We start from the raw sequence: 21,124 nt of genomic DNA on the forward strand, positions 1-21,124 counted from the left end.
TGCCTGGTCTTAGGTGGTGTTTGTTTCACCAAAAATTTTGGCGTTTGGTATGGATTACAAGTTTTTGAATCAAAAAGTAAGTTTTTTTGTATTTTGGGATTCCATATATGATGTTTGTTTTAAGAAATTTTTTAGAATATTGAATCCCAAAAGCGCAAAAAGTGTCCAATTGTTAGAATTTTTCAAATCCTCTCAATTGGAGAGGATTTTGACAAATCACATAAATAGGTGTGCTTACCTCTCAATTGGAGAGGATTTGACAAATCCTAATTTTATCTTTTTGTGGGAGGTAACCTCACCAAGATAGCATCTTCATCATATTACAAAATTTTAGCATTTAGTAATGCTACAATTTGAGCTTGAAACAAACAAAATATTACAAATTGTAGTATTCCAAATCCCTTAGTGCATATAGGATTTGAAACAAACACCCCCTTAGTGGATCCCGCAATTAAAAGTGTTCTTGTATTATTTAGATAATTAATACCGTTCGCTGGGTCCGCTAAATGAGGAAATTTGATCGGCGAGTTGTAGAGATTTTTGCAACAATGATGTAGAGGAGGGACGTCCAAACAATTTCTCTTGACAAGCATTTTACCAAGAGAACTTCTACATCGATACATACGTACTTATGAGCGACAAAGCTAGCAAAATATTCTAACCATCACCAAAAAGGAAAAGAAAAAAAAAACACCTCCCCCAAAACCAAACATACCCACATGTAAAATAACAAATTAAACGCCCTCAGACCCCTACTCCAAAAACAAATGAAAAGATCATCTCATCTCGTTCGAAAACCAAGCGACTGCTTCGCTTGCTCGAGCATTTGAACCACCTCCCTCATCGTGGGCCTCTCAACGCTGCGCTCTTGGACGCACAACATCGCGACGAAAAACATTTGCATCGCCTCTTCCAGGGGCACGTTGGTGAGACGACAGTCCAAGATCTTCACAACCCCTTCCTTGCTCCAATTCGTGTTCATCTTCGACCATTGCACGATATCCAGCCCGTCTTCCCCGAAATCGCCAACGGGTTTCTTCCCGGTAATCAACTCTAGAAGAACCACGCCGAAGCTGTAGACGTCGCTCTTTTCGTCCACCTTCAGAGTGTACGCATACTCTGTGTACAACAATATGCAGATACATAAGCGCTAGCCATAGTACTAACACCTAAAGCAGTGAACCGGATACCTACTACAGGCCAAGCAGACAAGAAGAAGTGTAAGGAACGAGAATTGTTGAAACTAGCATATTGGAAGATCAATGGGCCAAAATAACCATGAGCAGATGAACATATGGATGTAGTATGCCCAGGTCTCACCAACTTTGGCAAGGACAACATGGTCATTTTCTTTAGGCTAATTGTGGATAGACCCCACTTGTTCAATCATTGAGAATAGACCTCCTATGCTATCTCCCAATTGCAGATACACTCCTTCGATCTCCTGAGTGAAATTTTTTTGACTCTTTTACACTCAGAAGGTCCGCTAGCGACAAAATGAGAATTAGAAAAAAAAAAGATCACTCAGCGGTCTGTCTGCAATAATAAAATAAAATAGGATCTACGCTGAATTGGACGATACTACGAGGGGCCTGTCCGCAATCAGCCCTTTTAATTTATAAGCCAGGCTTGGTCTTGTGTGACACATGAAAGTGGGAGATGAGGCCAAAACAGGCTACGGAACATCTGGGTGATTGAAGATGAAAAAGGAAGTAGAATATGCTTTATTGTTGTGTGGTGTCACACATGGATCCCTATCAGGATTCTAGAGAGACAAAGAATTGGAATCTGGGGTTTTGTTGTTGACAAAGTGATGGACTTGGGTCAAAAAAGGTTAATGTGATTGTGTTGAAAGCAAAATTTCGAGGCATGGGCTTCGCAAAAGAGAGATAAAAATAAAGAAGCACGCAAGAAAGCAAAAGCGCATGTTAGTTCTTTTTTTTTTTAATTTTCTGTCTTCTATATTTTATTCAGTCCCTTACATCCCCCATCATCAAAAGAAGGAAACTGAGCAACAAGATCTAAGTACTAAGATTATCCTCCTATGACTCCTCAAAGAATCTACTTGAATATTACTAATTAGACTGAATGGATCCTGAGCAAATCTGCCCTTCTATCTTGTCAAACCTTTAAAAATTAGAAGCTAGGGTTGTTTTTAGTTAGACTCTAAGTTTCATGGTACTCTTGTACCTTAAGACACAAAAACCCAGAATCTTTAGACCTTCATGGTTTCTGACAACAATTCACAACAAAATACCCTGTATTTTTTTATGCCTTGTAATGCAAAAGTAAAAACCTGTAAAAAAATTCTAGTATAAAACTTATCACTAAATTATAATGTTTGCATACCTTTTCCTATTGCTGAGAGGCTTTTGATCTCCTCAGTCGTCAAAAAGCAAGAAAAAGTCTACTTTCTCAATCACAAAGGCTAGTGTTTAGTAAACGGTTATGATTAATACCAAGTTTAGTGCTTATTATATCTTTGCTATTTGCCCCACATTTCTACTACTACTAAAAATGAATTGCATCCATGCAATAAACGTTCGATGGTTGTGATTAAGAAGTTAGACTCTCAAAGTTTTTGATGAGGTAGAATATTGGAATTCAGTGTTACAAGTAGCCAAGACTGGAACATATATGCAAAATTTCAGGATTAGAAAAAATAGCAAAAAAATAGTTCAAAATGGCATGTATGCAGTAAGCACGAACCACTGTAAGTAAATAGGCCAAGATAAACAAATTCATGATCTCTGGCTGAAGAATTCATACCTGGAGCAATATATCCATAAGACCCAGCAATAGCGGACATGCACTCTGAAGCTCCGGTATCCCTCAAGAACTTAGCGAGCCCAAAATCAGCAACATGAGCTTCAAACTCCACATCCAAAAGTATATTATTGGCCTTCACATCTCTGTGAAGTATGGGAGGACAACAGTCATGATGCAGATAACACAGCCCCCTTGCGGCCTCTAACGCAATCCTCAACCTCATATTCCAATTCAAATACCCTCCTCTTTTCCCATGTAACACCTCTCCTAAGCTCCCATTATCCATAAACTCATATACTAGTAGCTTAGTTTCCCTATTCGAGCAAACCGCGATGAGCCTAACGATGTTTCGATGCCTGATTTTGCCTAGTGTTTGAACCTCCGCCGCGAAACCGTTGTCGTGAGACGATCCTTTGGATATCGCAAGCAGTTTCTTGATCGCGATTTGTTCGCCGTTTGGCATTGTGCCTTTGTACACGATCCCTGCTCCGCCTTTGCCTATGATAGAATTTTCTTGAAGGCATTGGAGGATGTCTTGGCTATTGAATTCTAGTTTCTGGAATGCTGTTAGTTTCCAGAATCTTGAGTTCCTCCGTAGCACAGAACGGGTTTTGATGATCGCAGTGAATGCGAAGATGATGGAAAAGATCAATAGGGTTAGCGATAAAACGAGTTTGAATTTGAACGGGAGTTGGGATTTCGTGTTTGGAGATTGGAGAGTTGAGGAAATGCTGCAGGGTTTTGAAATGTATCCACAGAGCAAAGGATTGGAGAGAAATGATGAGGCATTGAAGTAGGAGAACTGTCCGGTTTCAGGAATTTTACCAGAGAGATTGTTATGAGAGAAATCAGCAGAAGTTAGGCTCTTCATCATGCCAATTTCTCTAGGAATACTCTGACTCAGTCGATTCCACGAAACATTCAGGTAATTCAGAACACGAATTCTCGATATCTCACCTGGAATCGGGCCAACAAGCTGGTTTCTGCTCAAATCCAAGTACGTCAACAAGAAACACTCACCAATTTGCGCAGGGATCGTACCAGAGAAATTGTTCTTGCTCATATCAATCTTTTGTGTATGCTTCAATAGGCCTAATTGATGCGGGATTTCTCCGGTGAACTGATTTCCATCGAGTAATAGGCTCTGCAGAGCCGAGAAGTTTCCAATAGATTTCGGAATTGGCCCGAACAGTCTATTATTGGATAAGTTCAGCTGGCTTAGCTTCTCCGGCCTCCTCGCAGTCTCTTCGGCGATCGCTCCTGTAATATAATTGTTTTGTAACTCAAGTAACTCCAGTTCCGGCAAGTAGAGAAACCCACGAGGGATCGAGCCAGTCAAGTAATTCTGACCCATTCGAACCCTCAAAAGAGTAGAACATATTCCAAGTTCATCTGGTAACGGACCAAACAAAAAGTTATTGAAGAGTATCAGTATCTCCAATCTCTTTGCCGAGCACAAATTTTTCGGTATCAATCCAGTGAGCTTGTTCGTCGACATAAAGAAACAAATTAATTTAGATAAAAAACCGATTCAAGAAACACTCAAAGCTACCAACTAGCACTCCTTACCTTTCCGAGCTCAGGATCAGGACAGAGGCCAGTGCGCAACCATCCTCATTTTGGCCGAAAGCTTCAGCCCTTCTAAATAAGGCAATTCAGCTACAAACCCCGGAATCTCACCGTGAAAACGATTGATGAAGAGATACAGGAAGTTGAGTTCCCGTAGCTGGGAGAACTCACGTGGGATTTCCCCTGTCAATGCATTGTTCGAGAGGTCGAGGATTTTCAGGCTGCTCAGGTTCCCTAACTCTGGAGGGATGGTGCCGATGAGCTGGTTGGTTTGTAAATAGAGAGTGTCTAGGTTCTTGAGATTGCCCAGTTCGCGAGGGATCTCGCCCTCAAGGCCGCAGTTTGAGAGATCAAGATGAAGTAAATTGATCAAATTTCCTAGCTCGGTCGGGATCCTTCCATTAAAGCTATTGAAGTAGCCCAGATACAGCTGTTTCAGACTCGTAACGTTTCCGAGCTGAGGAGGTATAAAACCTCCAAGGCTGTTTCCTGCAAGTGACAGGTAACTCAGCTCCCTGAACTCGCTGTAGCTCGCCGGAATTGATCCAGAGAAGTAATTCCCGCCGAGGTCCAGGTGCCGGAGCTTTGGGAGGTGAGTCACGCCGAGGGGGAGTGAGCCAAAGAAATTGTTGTTGTAAGCATCAAACACTTGTAACTCAACCAAGGAGGTGAAGTTCCAATCCAATGTGCCGTTGAACTGGTTGTTTGATATGTTGAGGTGAACAAGGGTTGAGATTTTGGTGATGAGACCAGAGAAGGAAGGAGGAACGGGGCCTGAGATGTTTGAGTTTGAGATGTCCAGTTTGAGAATGTGGGTTTTGTTTTCGTCACAGCTAACACCAGCCCACGAGCAAAGAGGCTTCGATGGGTTCCAAGTTTGGAGAGTGGAGGAGTTTGAGGAGGAGAAAGATTGTTTAAGGGAGAGCAAGACAGACGTCTGGTTGAGGGAGTCAGCAAACAAAGGGAAGAGAAAGAGGAGGAGGAGGAGGAGAGAGGAGAGGAAAGAAGCCATGGAGAGGGATTCAAAGGGAATGTGAGGGTGATGAGTGGTATAAAAATGGGGAATAATTCTCTCCTTTTTTTTTATCTCCTCTTTTCCTTTTATTTCTTTGCTTTCTCTTCTTTTTTTGGTGGAAAAAGCAAAAGCGTTCAAGTGCAACGAAGGTAGCAGCGGGTATTGAGAGCTTATGATCTTTGGGGGGGGTGGGGGAGGTGACGAACATGGAAGAGTAGTCAAGGGATGCTTTTGCTTGGGAAAATATTACGAAAGCGCCATTAGGATTGAAGCTTTAGGGGACTGGTGTTGTTTCAGCGTGTGCTCATTTTTTTGGTGGGGTTAGGGGAGTTTGATCTTAGAATTATGTGCATGATTTGATTGGAGATTTAATCATTTGGTAAATGATGTGGGCCTTACTTGGCATGAGGAGACAGCGTTGATGGCTTCTAATGATTTGCCATGACCAAAAATGTTGGGGGGTCTTGGAGAGAATAAAAGAGAAGAAGAGAACAACAAGATCAGTGCTATAAGAGAATTTATCAGTCTAGGTGACCTTTCGATTTGATTCGTAATCATACGGATTGTATTGAAATGCGGGGTAAAACTTTGGTAAAACATTTAAATCCTTTTGTTGAAAAAGGTAAGTGATACTAGTCGAATGCTCTAGCTGAAATATTTATACCTTTTTTTTTTACCATAATGGTCTTCTTATGACAAATCATTGCCAAATACGTATGAACCAAAGGGCTTTTTCCGCTTTTTAATGGTGTATGCAGAACATGATGAACGACGCGAATTAATGATTTGGATGATCTACTGAGTATTTTGTAGGCTCAAAAAGATTATTATTCATAGTCAATCCTAAAAATGCCCTGGGCATAAGATGATGAACATATGATGGTGATGATCATCATTACTACGTACAGAGACAGACGTAAATGTTGATTGCAAACATACATACAAGTACGACATCAATGGACTACACATGCATGCTAAAGAGATTGCAAAAAATAATACACATTTCCATGTAAATACTAGGAGGGATGTACAGTCTATAATCTCCTTTTATTGAACAGGACCATCAAACTTTTATCGTGTGCGAAGAATGAGGCGCTGCTTTGAACGTTGAGCACTGTACAGCACAAAAAGAAAAAGGCGCAGCGGATTCGAAAGAACGCACCGAGAGACTTGGGCCTTCCCCTAGCAAAACTCTTGTTTTTGAAAGGAGGACTTTTGTGCCGAACAGAGTTCTTTCACAAATGAAGACCGCTTTATGAGTATCCGATCGAGTTGCAAACTAACTCGTTTACACCTAATATTCGCAAAATATTGAACCGAAAATCTCTTTCAAGCGATCGGACAAATATGATGTGTGCGGCTTGCTTTAATTGTTAGGATACACGCCAACAAGAACGCCTCAAATGGAGACGCAAAACACACCCAAACGATATTGGAATCACAAAATAAAACCAGCAAACACGAATGCAATCACAGTACTCACATATATAACGTGGTTCACTCTTACGGAGCTACTCCACGGTGCAACGACGAAGCCCAATTCCTTTACATTCCTTTCGAGGTTATAAAGGAAAAAGATAAAAGAGAACACCCTCTCTTGATTAAGATACTCTTCAAGAATTCTCACAAACTCTCTCTCAAGATCTCTCAATGATATAACTTAATTATATCTGTATCTTTCTCTTTCTCTCTCTGCTACGGAGATGCATTACAACTCAAACTTAGAGGGGTATTTATAAGTTTTCTCATAAGGGTAGGTGAACACTATTTAGGGTAGGTGAACACTGTAGCAGGGGTAGGTGAGAACGCTATCCACACAGTCTCAACGTTCTCAACTTTAATATCACTTTGTTGAAGAAACAACACAGACAACCAAGCTCATGCGATTCCGTTACAACCTAATCCTACATCCACAAGTAAAAATGAGAGATCTTTACGCTATATTAGAAAACAAGACGAAAATATTTGTATACATCTCTAAAAGCAGCAGTAAACCGTGAGGCTAGCTTCCACCAAGATTTGAGGGATGGAAATGTAGTAGTATCCAAAAATGCTTAGGATGTTGAGTGAATCAACCAAGATAATCTTCTCCGATGACCCTCATATTTTTTTTTTCCGGCTGAAGTTTTTATATGATTCTAGTCTCAATCCAACTACGTGTAGCTTGCTTGAGCCAATATAGCAAGGTCATAATAATCAGTTGACCAGACATTGAGTCAACTTTGAGCATGGACCCAAGCTCAACGTTTGCATGTTCAATTACCTTCCACCTTTTGTCAGAACGAGCAGATAATTTGTTTACCTTGTTCCATGTCTCCTCTCAATTGAATTGTTCATGATAAATTACTTTATTATTATTATTATTATTATGAATATACACGGGTCTAGCGCATCATTCCATGATCTTGACTGGTGTAACAATAAATTGATGCGACTTAAAGAGCGTTACTTCTGATCAAGGCCTATTGATGATCTGGATTATGAAGTCTGGATTTACTATTATATCATCACATTAGTCGAAAACATCTAGTGATATCACCGACCTCCGTTTACTTTGAGAACACAATATTGGTCGGTCACTTCGTGTTGTTACCAGTGTTACTATCATGACACACATGCAAGTTACTAGCCTTGATCAGGATATATAGTTGGGGGGGTGGGGCTCTTTGTTGTGAGCCAAGAAACATTATATAAGCTTTTTATTCCTTAATTTCAGTTTGGCACGCAAAGTCCACCCATTTTAACATTCTAAAGTTTCAATTCCATTCTCTTTTTTAATCTCTTATCTTAGATTTTATTAGATTTTCTATTAAATTTGTATTATATTGGGTCCCTTTTAGTCGGTTGGCCGGGATCAAAACGATCGAATTTTTCCAGTTAACAAATAAGGGTGGTATCACGTGCCAAGCACGTTATATAAATTTAACATAGAACATGTTAAAGTGAATAAAAGATTAAAACTTTGGAGGATCAAATCTTTTAAAAAAATCCTTTAAAGTATCAAAATCAGAAAAATATGTAAACTTTAGGCAGCCAAGTGAAAAACAGCCAAAAGGTTTTTCTATGCGATAGCTTTTATACGTTCGAACACAAATTGGAACAATAAGCTAAAAAAGTTTCATCAGCGTTAAACATTTCCCTCCATCAAAATCTCTCTCTTCCCCCCAAATGAAGGATCCCTTCGAAGCCGCCTTCGAGGATCAAGATTCCCCTCCCGAATCTCCTCCGCCTCCGCCTCCTCCGCCGCCGTCGATCTCGCTCCCCACCGTCGACGATAGCGGACAACGGCACGAGACTCCGAGGACCGGCAGCTGCCGGTTCTGCGATCGCAGGGACGGGGAGGACGAGTTAGAGTTAAGGAGGAGGACGAGGACGAGGACGAGGAGAACGTGGGAGACGTGGAGTTTGGCAAGTTCTCTTCCGCCGCCGTTGGCGATCCCGATACTATGGCCAAGATGCAGTCAGTTTCACAAACCCTAGCCTTTTATCGATTTTCTAATTGGATTTTTAATTTTAGGAAAAGATTAATTATGGGGGAGTTTTGACCTAGCTTTTTAGTTACGTCGCATAATAGAAATCTCGACCTTGTACTCTAGTTATAAATTCAATTGTCCAACAATGCGATATGAAGAAATTAATCAGTGGACTCAAAGCCATTAGTTTACATGTTTGGTGGCTTAAGTCGGCAGATGTTCTCTAGATTATGAAATGTGTTGCCCTGATTCTATCGCACAACTCCGCTCGATTTACTTAGAAATCAGTAGGATGAGCCTAGCAATCCAATGTTATAGCTCCTTGGAAAAAAAAAGAGAACTAGGTGGTATCCGTAGAATCTTTAAGTCATGTTGAGCATGGGAGATTCTTGCATTGGAATTTACTGTCAATCTAAAGATACACAATGCCTTAGTGGCAGAATTCTTTTTTGTTCGAAGGAATAATCTGGTATTGTTTTTACTGGTGGTGGGCATGTCTAACTTTCGTCTTTGGAATTCATTTTCACCCTTCACGTGCGTGCAATCTGTCTCTTTCAGGGCAATATTGTCCCAGTTTACTGAGGAACAAATGAGTCGATATGAATCGTTCAGAAGATCAGGTTTTCAGAAAGCTAATATGAGGAGGGTATGTCTGCTTGCTTGGTTACGTGCAGTGGGTTACTATTCATTAGGAACAGTTAGTACATGACTATCAGATGGCTTCATTCATCTCTGCTCAGTGCTCATTATAAAGCTTTATTTTGCTGGAAACCGGTAGTGCATAATATCCTCAATATGTGGCATTATGACTTTTTAGGTAATTAAACGATGTATGAACGGATTAGGCATCAATGACATGACTGAACAAGATCTGAGTAGCACGTCTCGAGCATTGTCTCAACAACTTAAAATATACACTTTGAGAAGCCTCTGCTTCTTGTAGTCTCAAGCTGTCACGATTTCCCTTTGTTATATTTAAACCTTTCAGCATAAGCCTTAACAATTAAACAATTGTCAAAAAGTTGGAGACAAAAGTGTCTGGAAGTATGAGCATTCTAAAGGTAACAGTTATGTGGATCTCGTGTGAATACATCTATATATGTCAAAATTTAGGAATAATTCATGTTGATGTTATTGTATATTCGTATAAACTTTCCATTTATTTAACTTGGTTCTCAATGTGATTTGAAGTTTCTAAGTGTTTATGTTTTTTTACTGCATGTATTCCCAGTTTCCAAATGTTTGGTGACAATGCTTTAATGAGGAACCACCAGTGGTCATTGTTAGTATGGATTTGAACCTATAAGGGTAATCGGGCCATTGTTCTCACAAAATTGTGACATTTGCCACAGCACTCCTGGCAGTTCATTTACATTATAAGCTAATCCAGTTGTCCACACAATCTCACTACTCATCAACAAGGATTTTTTTTTTCTGCTAATCATCTCAGCCACTTCTTTTCCCCTAGGAAGAGACAACTGTTGCGTACCCCAGTGTCACTTAAAGCCTCATTGCTCATCTCACAGGTTACCATTGCTTCTGGTACTTTTTGCTTTATGCCAACGCATGTAGTTGTCGATTCAAAATGAATGCACATAAATCCTACTGGATGTTCTAGGTTGTTTTCTCACGCGCATAAACTGTCAGTTACTTCTTCCTTTGGTTCTCCTTTGACGCCCATTATTGCTGTTGACTTCTGTTTTCTAGTTACTGGGATAACTGTTCTTTTTTTTCTTTAAGGGACGGGGAGGACGAGTTAGAGTTAAGGAGGAGGACGAGGACGAGGACGAGGAGAACGTGGGAGACGTGGAGTTTGGCAAGTTCTCTTCCGCCGCCGTTGGCGATCCCGATACTATGGCCAAGATGCAGTCAGTTTCACAAACCCTAGCCTTTTATCGATTTTCTAATTGGATTTTTAATTTTAGGAAAAGATTAATTATGGGGGAGTTTTGACCTAGCTTTTTAGTTACGTCGCATAATAGAAATCTCGACCTTGTACTCTAGTTATAAATTCAATTGTCCAACAATGCGATATGAAGAAATTAATCAGTGGACTCAAAGCCATTAGTTTACATGTTTGGTGGCTTAAGTCGGCAGATGTTCTCTAGATTATGAAATGTGTTGCCCTGATTCTATCGCACAACTCCGCTCGATTTACTTAGAAATCAGTAGGATGAGCCTAGCAATCCAATGTTATAGCTCCTTGGAAAAAAAAAGAGAACTAGGTGGTATCCGTAGAATCTTTAAGTCATGTTGAGCATGGGAGATTCTTGCATTGGAATTTACTGTCAATCTAAAGATACACAATGCCTTAGTGGCAGAATTCTTTTTTGTTCGAAGGAATAATCTGGTATTGTTTTTACTGGTGGTGGGCATGTCTAACTTTCGTCTTTGGAATTCATTTTCACCCTTCACGTGCGTGCAATCTGTCTCTTTCAGGGCAATATTGTCCCAGTTTACTGAGGAACAAATGAGTCGATATGAATCGTTCAGAAGATCAGGTTTTCAGAAAGCTAATATGAGGAGGGTATGTCTGCTTGCTTGGTTACGTGCAGTGGGTTACTATTCATTAGGAACAGTTAGTACATGACTATCAGATGGCTTCATTCATCTCTGCTCAGTGCTCATTATAAAGCTTTATTTTGCTGGAAACCGGTAGTGCATAATATCCTCAATATGTGGCATTATGACTTTTTAGGTAATTAAACGATGTATGAACGGATTAGGCATCAATGACATGACTGAACAAGATCTGAGTAGCACGTCTCGAGCATTGTCTCAACAACTTAAAATATACACTTTGAGAAGCCTCTGCTTCTTGTAGTCTCAAGCTGTCACGATTTCCCTTTGTTATATTTAAACCTTTCAGCATAAGCCTTAACAATTAAACAATTGTCAAAAAGTTGGAGACAAAAGTGTCTGGAAGTATGAGCATTCTAAAGGTAACAGTTATGTGGATCTCGTGTGAATACATCTATATATGTCAAAATTTAGGAATAATTCATGTTGATGTTATTGTATATTCGTATAAACTTTCCATTTATTTAACTTGGTTCTCAATGTGATTTGAAGTTTCTAAGTGTTTATGTTTTTTTACTGCATGTATTCCCAGTTTCCAAATGTTTGGTGACAATGCTTTAATGAGGAACCACCAGTGGTCATTGTTAGTATGGATTTGAACCTATAAGGGTAATCGGGCCATTGTTCTCACAAAATTGTGACATTTGCCACAGCACTCCTGGCAGTTCATTTACATTATAAGCTAATCCAGTTGTCCACACAATCTCACTACTCATCAACAAGGATTTTTTTTTTCTGCTAATCATCTCAGCCACTTCTTTTCCCCTAGGAAGAGACAACTGTTGCGTACCCCAGTGTCACTTAAAGCCTCATTGCTCATCTCACAGGTTACCATTGCTTCTGGTACTTTTTGCTTTATGCCAACGCATGTAGTTGTCGATTCAAAATGAATGCACATAAATCCTACTGGATGTTCTAGGTTGTTTTCTCACGCGCATAAACTGTCAGTTACTTCTTCCTTTGGTTCTCCTTTGACGCCCATTATTGCTGTTGACTTCTGTTTTCTAGTTACTGGGATAACTGTTCTTTTTTTTCTTTAACCATTTACTCCAAGTGCTGCTCTCTCCTGTGCTTCCTTTTGAACGACGTAAGACTGTCTTTAAACTGTCAGCTTAGTTTTTATTACGTCATGGATCCAATGACTTTGGATTCAAGCATCTCAGCTGACAGTTTCCTTTTCTTTTTTATTTTTACTTTAACGTTGGAACATTTCAAATGATGTAAAATTTCATATTCCCTGGTGCTGATTTCACAATAGTAGAATAACCATAGTAGAATCCAAAACTTGGTTTCCCCCCCTTTCTTGGAACAAATCTCTACCTCCTTTCTAATAAATGTGATAAAATAGAGATGTGAAATCTAAAAAATTTATTGCGCCTAAAGAGAGTTGGTTTTGCCGAGAGTTATTCATGCATTTCTCTATGTTCCTACCAGCATGATGCTTTATAAAAATATTTTAATAGGAAAAAAAAAAGATATGTGGTCCTCCTCATTCTCTCGCTGAGGATCATGGTCTTTTGACTCTATAGACTAGTGCACGCTCTTGGCAAGGGAATCGAGTAGTTTTTCTGTTATAGGATGTGCACTTAATCCCCTTTAAGAGGAGCCAGTGCAAACTGTGCAGATGGCAATCAACTATTTTGTGTGGTTGACGGATCCTCTGATTTGAAATATCTAGCATCCACGTGTGCAGCTCCAGCTTTCTGAAGAGAACGGAGAATAGAGAATCTTCCACATAGTAGAAACACACAATCATATATGACGACACATTGCTTTCCTGCTTAACAGTTGTGGGGATACAATACCCCATAAGTTCCAATGATTGGGTGACATGGTTGTGCCAACATAGTCGTGAGCATTAAGTTAAGTCTTATTATCTCCTAGCAAATACTATCCGGGCACCTTTTATTAAATGGGACACTGACAGCATGAGAACATTGTATAAAGATCTTTATCTAAATGAGTTTATTGTCCCAAGTATCAGCAAATGTTTGTCGTGGTGCGCAGCCAATGATAAATTGAGGCCATTGAAAGCCTAAAATAAATAAGACTTCGTTGGAACCTTGTATTTGGTTATGTTTTGAACACTTCAATGTTTAATTCCTATATTTATTTATTTCTACAGATATTGGCAAGCATCATAGGAAGCCAAAAGGTTTCTATGCCCATGACAATTGTGATATCTGGGATAGCCAAAATGTTTGTTGGAGAACTCATAGAGACAGGCAAGTAATATTGAATTAACAGCTTATGGTTTAGTTCAAGTTACATGAATGCTTTAGGAATCTTTTCTATAATTTGCCTCGTATTTACATATTTGATTAGAAAAAAGCTTTTAACTGTAGCAAGGATCTCATTTTTGGGCAAAATCCCTGGTTTTCTGCATATTTCCTTGTCTGGATGGAAAATTTGATACTAATATTAGTTATTTCCTCCAACCATCACTCATCTATGTGAGGATACAATATCATATGAGTTCTGAAAGGTAGGTTTTGTTTGACTTGAGGAAATAAATGTTAATTGCTATTCTGTCTTTGCTGAGGAATAATGTATTGTTTATCCCGTTAGCTCGCTCGTCATCGTCATTTTAGGACTTCCTATGTTAGGCTAACTTACCAAATATGTCAGGATGCACAATTAGCAAGTATGAAAGAAAAATCCTGAAGTTTTATATTTCCATTGGACAGTCATTAGTAGATACACTGACATATCCTAAAAATTTGTAATGGATTCTAGATATACCAAAGATTGTTCAAGACTAGAAGTTAAAATTCTGCCCGAATTATGTGTCATAATTTCATCTGATTTGAAAAGAACGTATATTATTTATCTAATTTCTTAATGAAGAACAATGACTATTCTGGTAAAACTTGAATTATAGATCTTGGAAGTAATTTATGTTGTTGTGTTGTTTAGCTGTTTGGTAGTGTTATCTCAATTTATTAGTCTTGCCTATGAGATATCCATAATGTTTAACAAGGTTTTCAAGATTAGCCACGTGTCAATACTTCAAGTACAATATAGACTAACCCTTCAGTAGATATCAATCTAATGTTTTTATGTGAATTTCTCTCTTTATGCATCTAAATTATTTCTCCATTGATTTGGGCTTTCAAGCCAGATATTTGTGTAACTTAGCTGACCGTTTCTAGATTTAACATTAAATATTTGAATTAGTCTACTTTTACCTCCCTTTGGATATAATGCAAATTATTATCATGATCTGTTAGTCCTAAGTGCTCGTCTCATCTACATAGCCATCGTAAATTGCTGATAAGCAGGCATTGACTATGTCCAGTAGAATTATGGTACTTCAAAGGTAATTTTCATATATAAATTACTTCAAGGTGTATAGTAAAATTTGATATTAGTCAAATACCTGTCCCTTATGCATCTATTTCTTTATACAAAAATTCAGCAAAAGAAGATCACAATGGACTCTTCTTGGTCTCATAATTGAAACATTAATTCCTCTTTCATATTTACAGGGCAACCACTCTCACGATTATTCATCATTTCCCCCTTTTTAAGTGTCTACTTATCTTCCTGAAACATGAGAAAACAGCTGATGTGATATTTTTAAAATTTGCTCATGTACATGCCTTCACAGGTAGGATGATTATGGCAGAAAGAAAGGAAATGGGGCCAATTAGGCCATGTCACATACGAGAAGCATTTCGCAGGCTGAAGCTTGAAGGCAAGATACCTAAACAATCTGTGCCGAGGCTTTTTCGATGAAGTTTTCAAGCTCTTCTGCAAGATAGAATCCTCTCAATTTTTTGGTTGATGTTCTGCAGATAATAAAATGACAACAATTGCTGACGTAGTTCAATTTAGATGCATTTGATTTGTATACAGTGAACTCTGCATTGGTTTATTTTGGGGAATAAAATATATTGCTAGAGCAATATTCAGTCGTATATCAGCTTGACAAAATTGTGAAGACTGGGCTTTTTTGCTCCGCTAAATTAGTTTTCATCATTTCTTTGTGTTCATTGACGGTTTTATTTGTTATGCTGTTTACTTGGAAAGGTCAGATTTTGCTTTACTAGGAATGCTACGCATAAAGTAGGAATCCGCCATGTCTAGAAAATAAAGAGGAAAAATAGCAGATATGGATTGATAAAATTTATGGTAGGTGATAAGGAAGGGTTGACGCTTTAACCGTGTTTGGATACATGTCAAGAGCTAAATGCCTCTTTTGTCCTTCTAAGTAGAAGGGAGGATTTCACTAAACCCCCTTCATTTTCGCGGTTTTTGGGATAATCTCCCTCAACTATTTTAATAGGTGCAAATTTTCCCTTAACTTTGAGGGTTTTTCATATATAACCCCCCTAGATCATTCCACTAAAGTCCCAGATGATTTCCCACTTTAATTTCTCAAAGTAACATTGTGCAGTTCCAAACGTGTCATGCCCCCAAGCAAGTGACCAAAAAAGAAGGGAAATACCCCTCAGCGCTCAAGAGTTCACCCGTTTATTCTTTTTTATTATTTTCATCATCTTTTAGGTCCTATTTGCACTACATACGTTTTCATTATCTTTTTTGAGAAGGATAAATTAAGATAATTCCATCTCTCCCCCTTTAAGCGCTGAAAATACCAAACCAGGCGGGGGACGATAATTGTTATTGACGGATTCGGATCCTCTCCACTACAAAAAAAAAAATAGTGGAGGGACCACTACATAATCATAGCCATTGATTATCTAGTTGATGGTTATGATTTTTTCTTTTAGTGCAAATTAGGAATGAGTGCAATACACGGGGGTATGGTAAGTGTTAGATTTAGATTGTATCATAACCGCCTACTAAATAATCAACGTTTGAGATTAAAAGTAGTGGTCTCTCCACTACTTTTTTGTAGTGGAGAGGATCCAAATCCGTTATTGACGTTACAAGTGAAGGGGTTTACCCACAATTTACCCACGAACGTCCAGTTTCGGTTGCAGCACCAAGCAGATGAGGGGCAAAACTAGGAGCACACGTGCACAAGCTGCACGTACATCGTCCTTGGATCTTGACGGATACCTCACACAAGCGGGAAGAGGGGTACGTATAAAAACAAATAGGGATATGGATTTTGGCAGCCAGCACAAAAAAGAAAAAAAATCCAATACCCACCGGCGAATGGAGCCAAAGAGCCCCGAAAGCATGATCACTCCTCTACAAGAAGCAAACAAAAAGCCTAGCACCGAAGCGGATTCTGCACCTCTCATAGCTATTGATTCTTGTCGAAGAAATTGATCGTTTTCATCGATTGTAAAGGGGCTGTTTGGTTCCTGTTTTTTGGGTGGTAAAAGTGAGGAAAGCTGTCAAAAATGTCATCTTTTTGGCAGCTTTCCCCCAAAATCACCTCTTAAAAAGTTGATTTTGGGAGAAAGCTGTCAAAAAGCTGACATTTTTGGTAGCTTTCTCCTTTTTTACCACCCAAAAAAACCTATCCAAACAGCCCCAAAGTGTAAATGATTGGAATTTGTAAATAAACTATCATTGTACATTAGTGTCTATTGAATAATAGACATCTTGTATTAAAAAATACCGATCACTCCGCTCCTTTTAATTATTGGGAAGAGCTAAATCTCAAATCTCATTAGAGGAGTTAGGAGCTTCTCTATACCGCCGAGTTGGAGGTGGAGCGCCTTTATAATGTGGATATTGATATCCATAGCCCATTAATCTTGAGTAGTGATGCTCCTCTATGCTACTTTGACACTACCATTCATAAAAGAGTGGGGTCATGATGACTGAGCAGTACAATTTTCAAGTGATGAGTCATCATGATCCTACTCTTTGTGAGTAGTGATTCTTAATTACTATAGAGAGAATAGTACACTCAAAAATTATCATGTTTCATAACCTCACTCTTTTGTAAACGGTAGTGCCAAAATACTACAAGCGAAGGGAGTAGCGCAGTAATCACTACTCTTAATCTTTACATCGTAATCCAAATATTTCTATTTACTTGAATAATAGTAATATCTAGCAATTCAAGTTTTAGTAATTATAATCATAAAAAAACAGAAGAACCACTACGGGTGACCCGAACGGTTTGGAGGTTCCCACGTGCTTCCACAATTTTGAGTTCAATTTTGAATGGGCTATAAAAAAAATTTAAAAATTTTGAACACGTAACGCATGAACGTATAAAGCGATAGGCTGAAATATTCATTATTTTTGTAAAGTTGTTATTTTCCTCATTTTGATGATAAAACAAGAAAGTTATGTACAAGCAAGAAAAAACCTAAAGCTCTAGCTCAACTCCGCCATCGAAATCCATCCATCCCCTTCAAAAACTTCGGAGGGCAGCCAACCAACGACTCTAACTCAAGGAAAAAGATTGAAACCCTGGTAACCCATTAAAAGAAAAACAAGATAAGCAGAGAAATTGAAGAGAAGAAACTGAGGGATCCTTTTATAGATTTAAAACGGTTACAAATTTTTAACTCTCCGCCTCAGCCTCAGCCTTCCTTTCCATCTCACCATAATAAATACACTTTGTATACTCATTCAGAATCACTATCCATGCTCTCCATGCCCTTTAATCCCCTTCGTTTCTGTAACATACATACAATATAAAAACAAATTATAATTCTCAAACATGTGCCCAAATTGGCGGGTAAACTTTTAAGATAATAAAATGATTTCTTTACTATTTTCTTAAAAAAACAATCACAAACTTTTGTTCACTCCAAAAAGGATATATAGCACTTGTAAACCCTATTGTTCCACCACCTACTTTTCAGATATATATACCCCACACTTAATATAGTTATATTTGGCTGCAAGAAAATGCCCAAATATAATCCATTAAAATTAAAAACCGGCAGCTACTTTTTCGGTGATTTGACCAAATGGCTCCTTCAATTAACCTCCTCCAATTGTATTTGGTAGGTTTTATTTTTAAATTAATGAACCTTCAAGGGTATACGAGTCACTCAAATGAACATCTGACAATATTTCCTAGAATATTCTGATGGAAGGTACTTTGGTAAACTATAGGGTATTTTCTTGCAATCAAATAGAAAAGTGGGGTATATAAGTGAAAAGTAGGTGAAACAATAGGGTAATGAGTGCTATTTTAACCTTCCAAAAATGCACGGTAAATTTTAATGCAAGTTATTTTTCTAGTATAAATGGAAGTTGTCTGCGTAATAAGATTTTTATTTTATTTTTCCGTTTTTTTTTTTTTTTTTTTTTTCCCAAATTTTTTTTTTTTTTTTTTTTTTTTTCCTTTTTTTTTTTTTTTTTTTTTGACCCAAGTTGACATTTGTAAAAGAAACATCATGGCCCCAAGTTGACGTATGCAGTTAAACTGCATACGTGTACAACAACAAAAAAATAAGTCAAAATAAATAAAGGCAAGGCAAGCACACAGGATTAGAAGAGTTTGGGACCCAAGTAAAAGACTAAAAAGAGTGACTTTGTTTCCATCAATTTTAATCATTTTAAATTTTAATATTTTGGCACCCCACTTTTTTTTTCTTTTTATCACGTTTTTTCCTATTTGCTGTTATATCGTGGCCTTTCGTGCACCTTTCACTCTCACGAGCAAAACAATCCACCCTTTTATTACAAAACAAAACCAAAATCGCACCCAAAATTCCACCTACTCTAAACGGGTCATACGGGTCCCACTCACTCTGAAAATTCCAGGAGAAGCATTGGGTGCGCTTACCATGATGACCCAAATATAAAAGTACAGAACAAAGAGAGGAAAAGGGTAGGAGACGATCAAACAAAGGGGTATTTTGCACACAACTTCGTAATCTAAAGCAATAACAATTAATGGATGTTACACAAATTTAAGTCATCGTATGCTCTGACCAAATAAGAAAATGTCAACAATGATGACATTCTAGAGAAATTCACATGCAAAAGAAAATCCTCTAGTCGCTTGCTGTTGATTTATGCATTTTATTTCAGTTAGTATCCTCGTTCCTATATATTTATACAAAGAATAAGGGCATGTTTGGCAACTAGTTATTTCATGATTTCTTATAAGTTGCTTATTACTTATTTTCACTTATTTTATTAAAGGCCGATTCAAGATAGGCTTTTAGTATTACTAAGTAAATCTACCTATAAGTGGCAACAAAAAAAAAGTTAAAAAGAATCTCAATTGGTTTTTTCCTTTTTTTTCCGGGTTATAAATTTAAAAAAAAAAATAAGTAAATAAAGAAACTTTACCCAGCATGACCTTGAACCTTCATGATTAAAATCATTTACCTTCTTCACACATCTTTTCTCCCTCACTTCATACCGTCCTCTCGTCAAATCTGAAAGCCACATCCCTGGAAATACATACTGCCCACCACTAAAACATTAGTAAATAATATCATTACACTAAATTTATTCAATTACGATAATAGCCTTTATAACAACTCTAATTACCTGAAGATTTTTATCAATATTTTTAGCCCTCTTCTTAGGCCTCTGTGGCAACTTAGTCCCCTTCATCGCCAAAAAATCATCCTCCTTCTCCTTCCTCGATAGAGATATATAAATCCTCGGCCATTCAAACGGCCTCATCGACCGGCCGTGGTTGCCGCTGCCAGCGCCCACCGCTGCAGCTGCTGCGGCTTTCTCGATCGCGACGGATGTTTCGGACGCATCTCCGCTCCAACCCAAACCCGTGGCGGGCCGGCCGTTCTTGCCGTTGTTATGGGCGGGGGACTTCTCCGGCGGAGATGGGGGTGATCGCTTGTCGGATCGAGGGTGGCCGTTCGATTTCTCTTCAACGGTCCTGATCAACATCAAGCGTTTGGTGAGAGGGGGAACAGGGAGGAGCGAAAAAGAGGAGAGTATAAAGAATGATGGTAAGCTTGTATGGTATCATTATATAATGAGAAAATTAATAATAAGTAGTGGTGGGTTGGGTTCCTTTGTTGCTTTTTATTGTACTATTGAGGAAAAACAATTAAGTGAAAAAAGAAGGGCATGTGGTAAATTTTCCAACCATTGATCCATAAAGTCTGCTACCACATGTCAGATCTGAAAATGTCCTCATAATCTAAAATCTAAAAAATGAATCAAAATATGATGCGATAAATATTCTAGATAAGGTAGAGGGGGGAGAGAGAGCGCTGAGTCGAAGGTATTATAACACAGTCAATACGGATTAAGAATCGAAGTCAATCCTCATAATAATTAACAGCATTAATAACACAAATCAGACAGAAAAAACCCAATTGTTGCAGATATAATTAAAATTTGACTAAATAAAAAGGCAAAGCTCCCCCTTTTCCTCCCCATACAAAGATTCCTCATAGCAAGATAACAATAACAAAACTAATAATAATAATCTTAAAAAGAATAAACACCCAATAGAGGGCAACATAACAGAGAAGAAAATATTTATTAATTAACCCAAATTACATATAAGAATCAAAGCCAATCCTCATAATTAAGATCATTAACTTACGCGAATTAAAAATAATCTTCATAATTAAAACAAAAATTAAAGCTTTACCTGCTATGATTAGCGCTCGTAGAATCCCTCAACGGCAAGCAGTCCCTCCGGCCGGCTACCCTAGCGCCACCCGTCGTTGGATCTTGACATGTGACCTCGGATGGACCGAAGACTCATCGGCAGCCGTCCGATGGCTCTCGGCCGCTCTCGAGCCCCTCGACCTCTTGTTGTGGCCCCACTGGAGCAGGACGTCGGTGCGAGTTCCGTTGAGTTGGGGCTTAGGGTTTTCCGGCGAGCCGGAAGTGGAGG

At 38.5% G+C, this 21,124-nt stretch overlaps 3 protein-coding genes across 3 annotated transcripts; 1 reads left to right on the forward strand and 2 right to left on the reverse strand.

Moving 5' to 3' along the window:
• On the reverse strand, window positions 555–5,550 carry LOC109848557 (leucine-rich repeat receptor-like serine/threonine-protein kinase BAM3). Its single transcript, XM_020418115.1, is given in 2 exon segments — window positions 555–1,119; window positions 2,770–5,550. Coding segments are annotated over 2 exon segments (2,919 nt in total). The 5' UTR covers window positions 5,351–5,550; the 3' UTR covers window positions 555–781.
• On the forward strand, window positions 9,873–15,326 carry LOC109830153 (transcription initiation factor TFIID subunit 11-like). The gene is made up of 5 exons (XM_020397324.1): window positions 9,873–9,887; window positions 10,567–10,694; window positions 11,266–11,353; window positions 13,532–13,631; window positions 15,017–15,326. Exons 1-5 carry the CDS (start codon window positions 9,873–9,875, stop codon window positions 15,142–15,144), a joined length of 459 nt encoding a protein of 152 aa, XP_020252913.1. The 3' UTR covers window positions 15,145–15,326.
• Window positions 17,549–19,960, reverse strand: LOC109848566. The gene is made up of 3 exons (XM_020418127.1): window positions 19,798–19,960; window positions 19,633–19,710; window positions 17,549–17,960 (listed from the first exon to the last, which is right to left on the reverse strand). Exons 1-3 carry the CDS (start codon window positions 19,933–19,935, stop codon window positions 17,910–17,912), a joined length of 267 nt encoding a protein of 88 aa, XP_020273716.1. The 5' UTR covers window positions 19,936–19,960; the 3' UTR covers window positions 17,549–17,909.

Source organism: Asparagus officinalis, chromosome 1 (genome assembly GCF_001876935.1).
Source record: "Asparagus officinalis chromosome 1, Aspof.V1, whole genome shotgun sequence".
NCBI lineage: Eukaryota > Viridiplantae > Streptophyta > Magnoliopsida > Asparagales > Asparagaceae > Asparagus > Asparagus officinalis.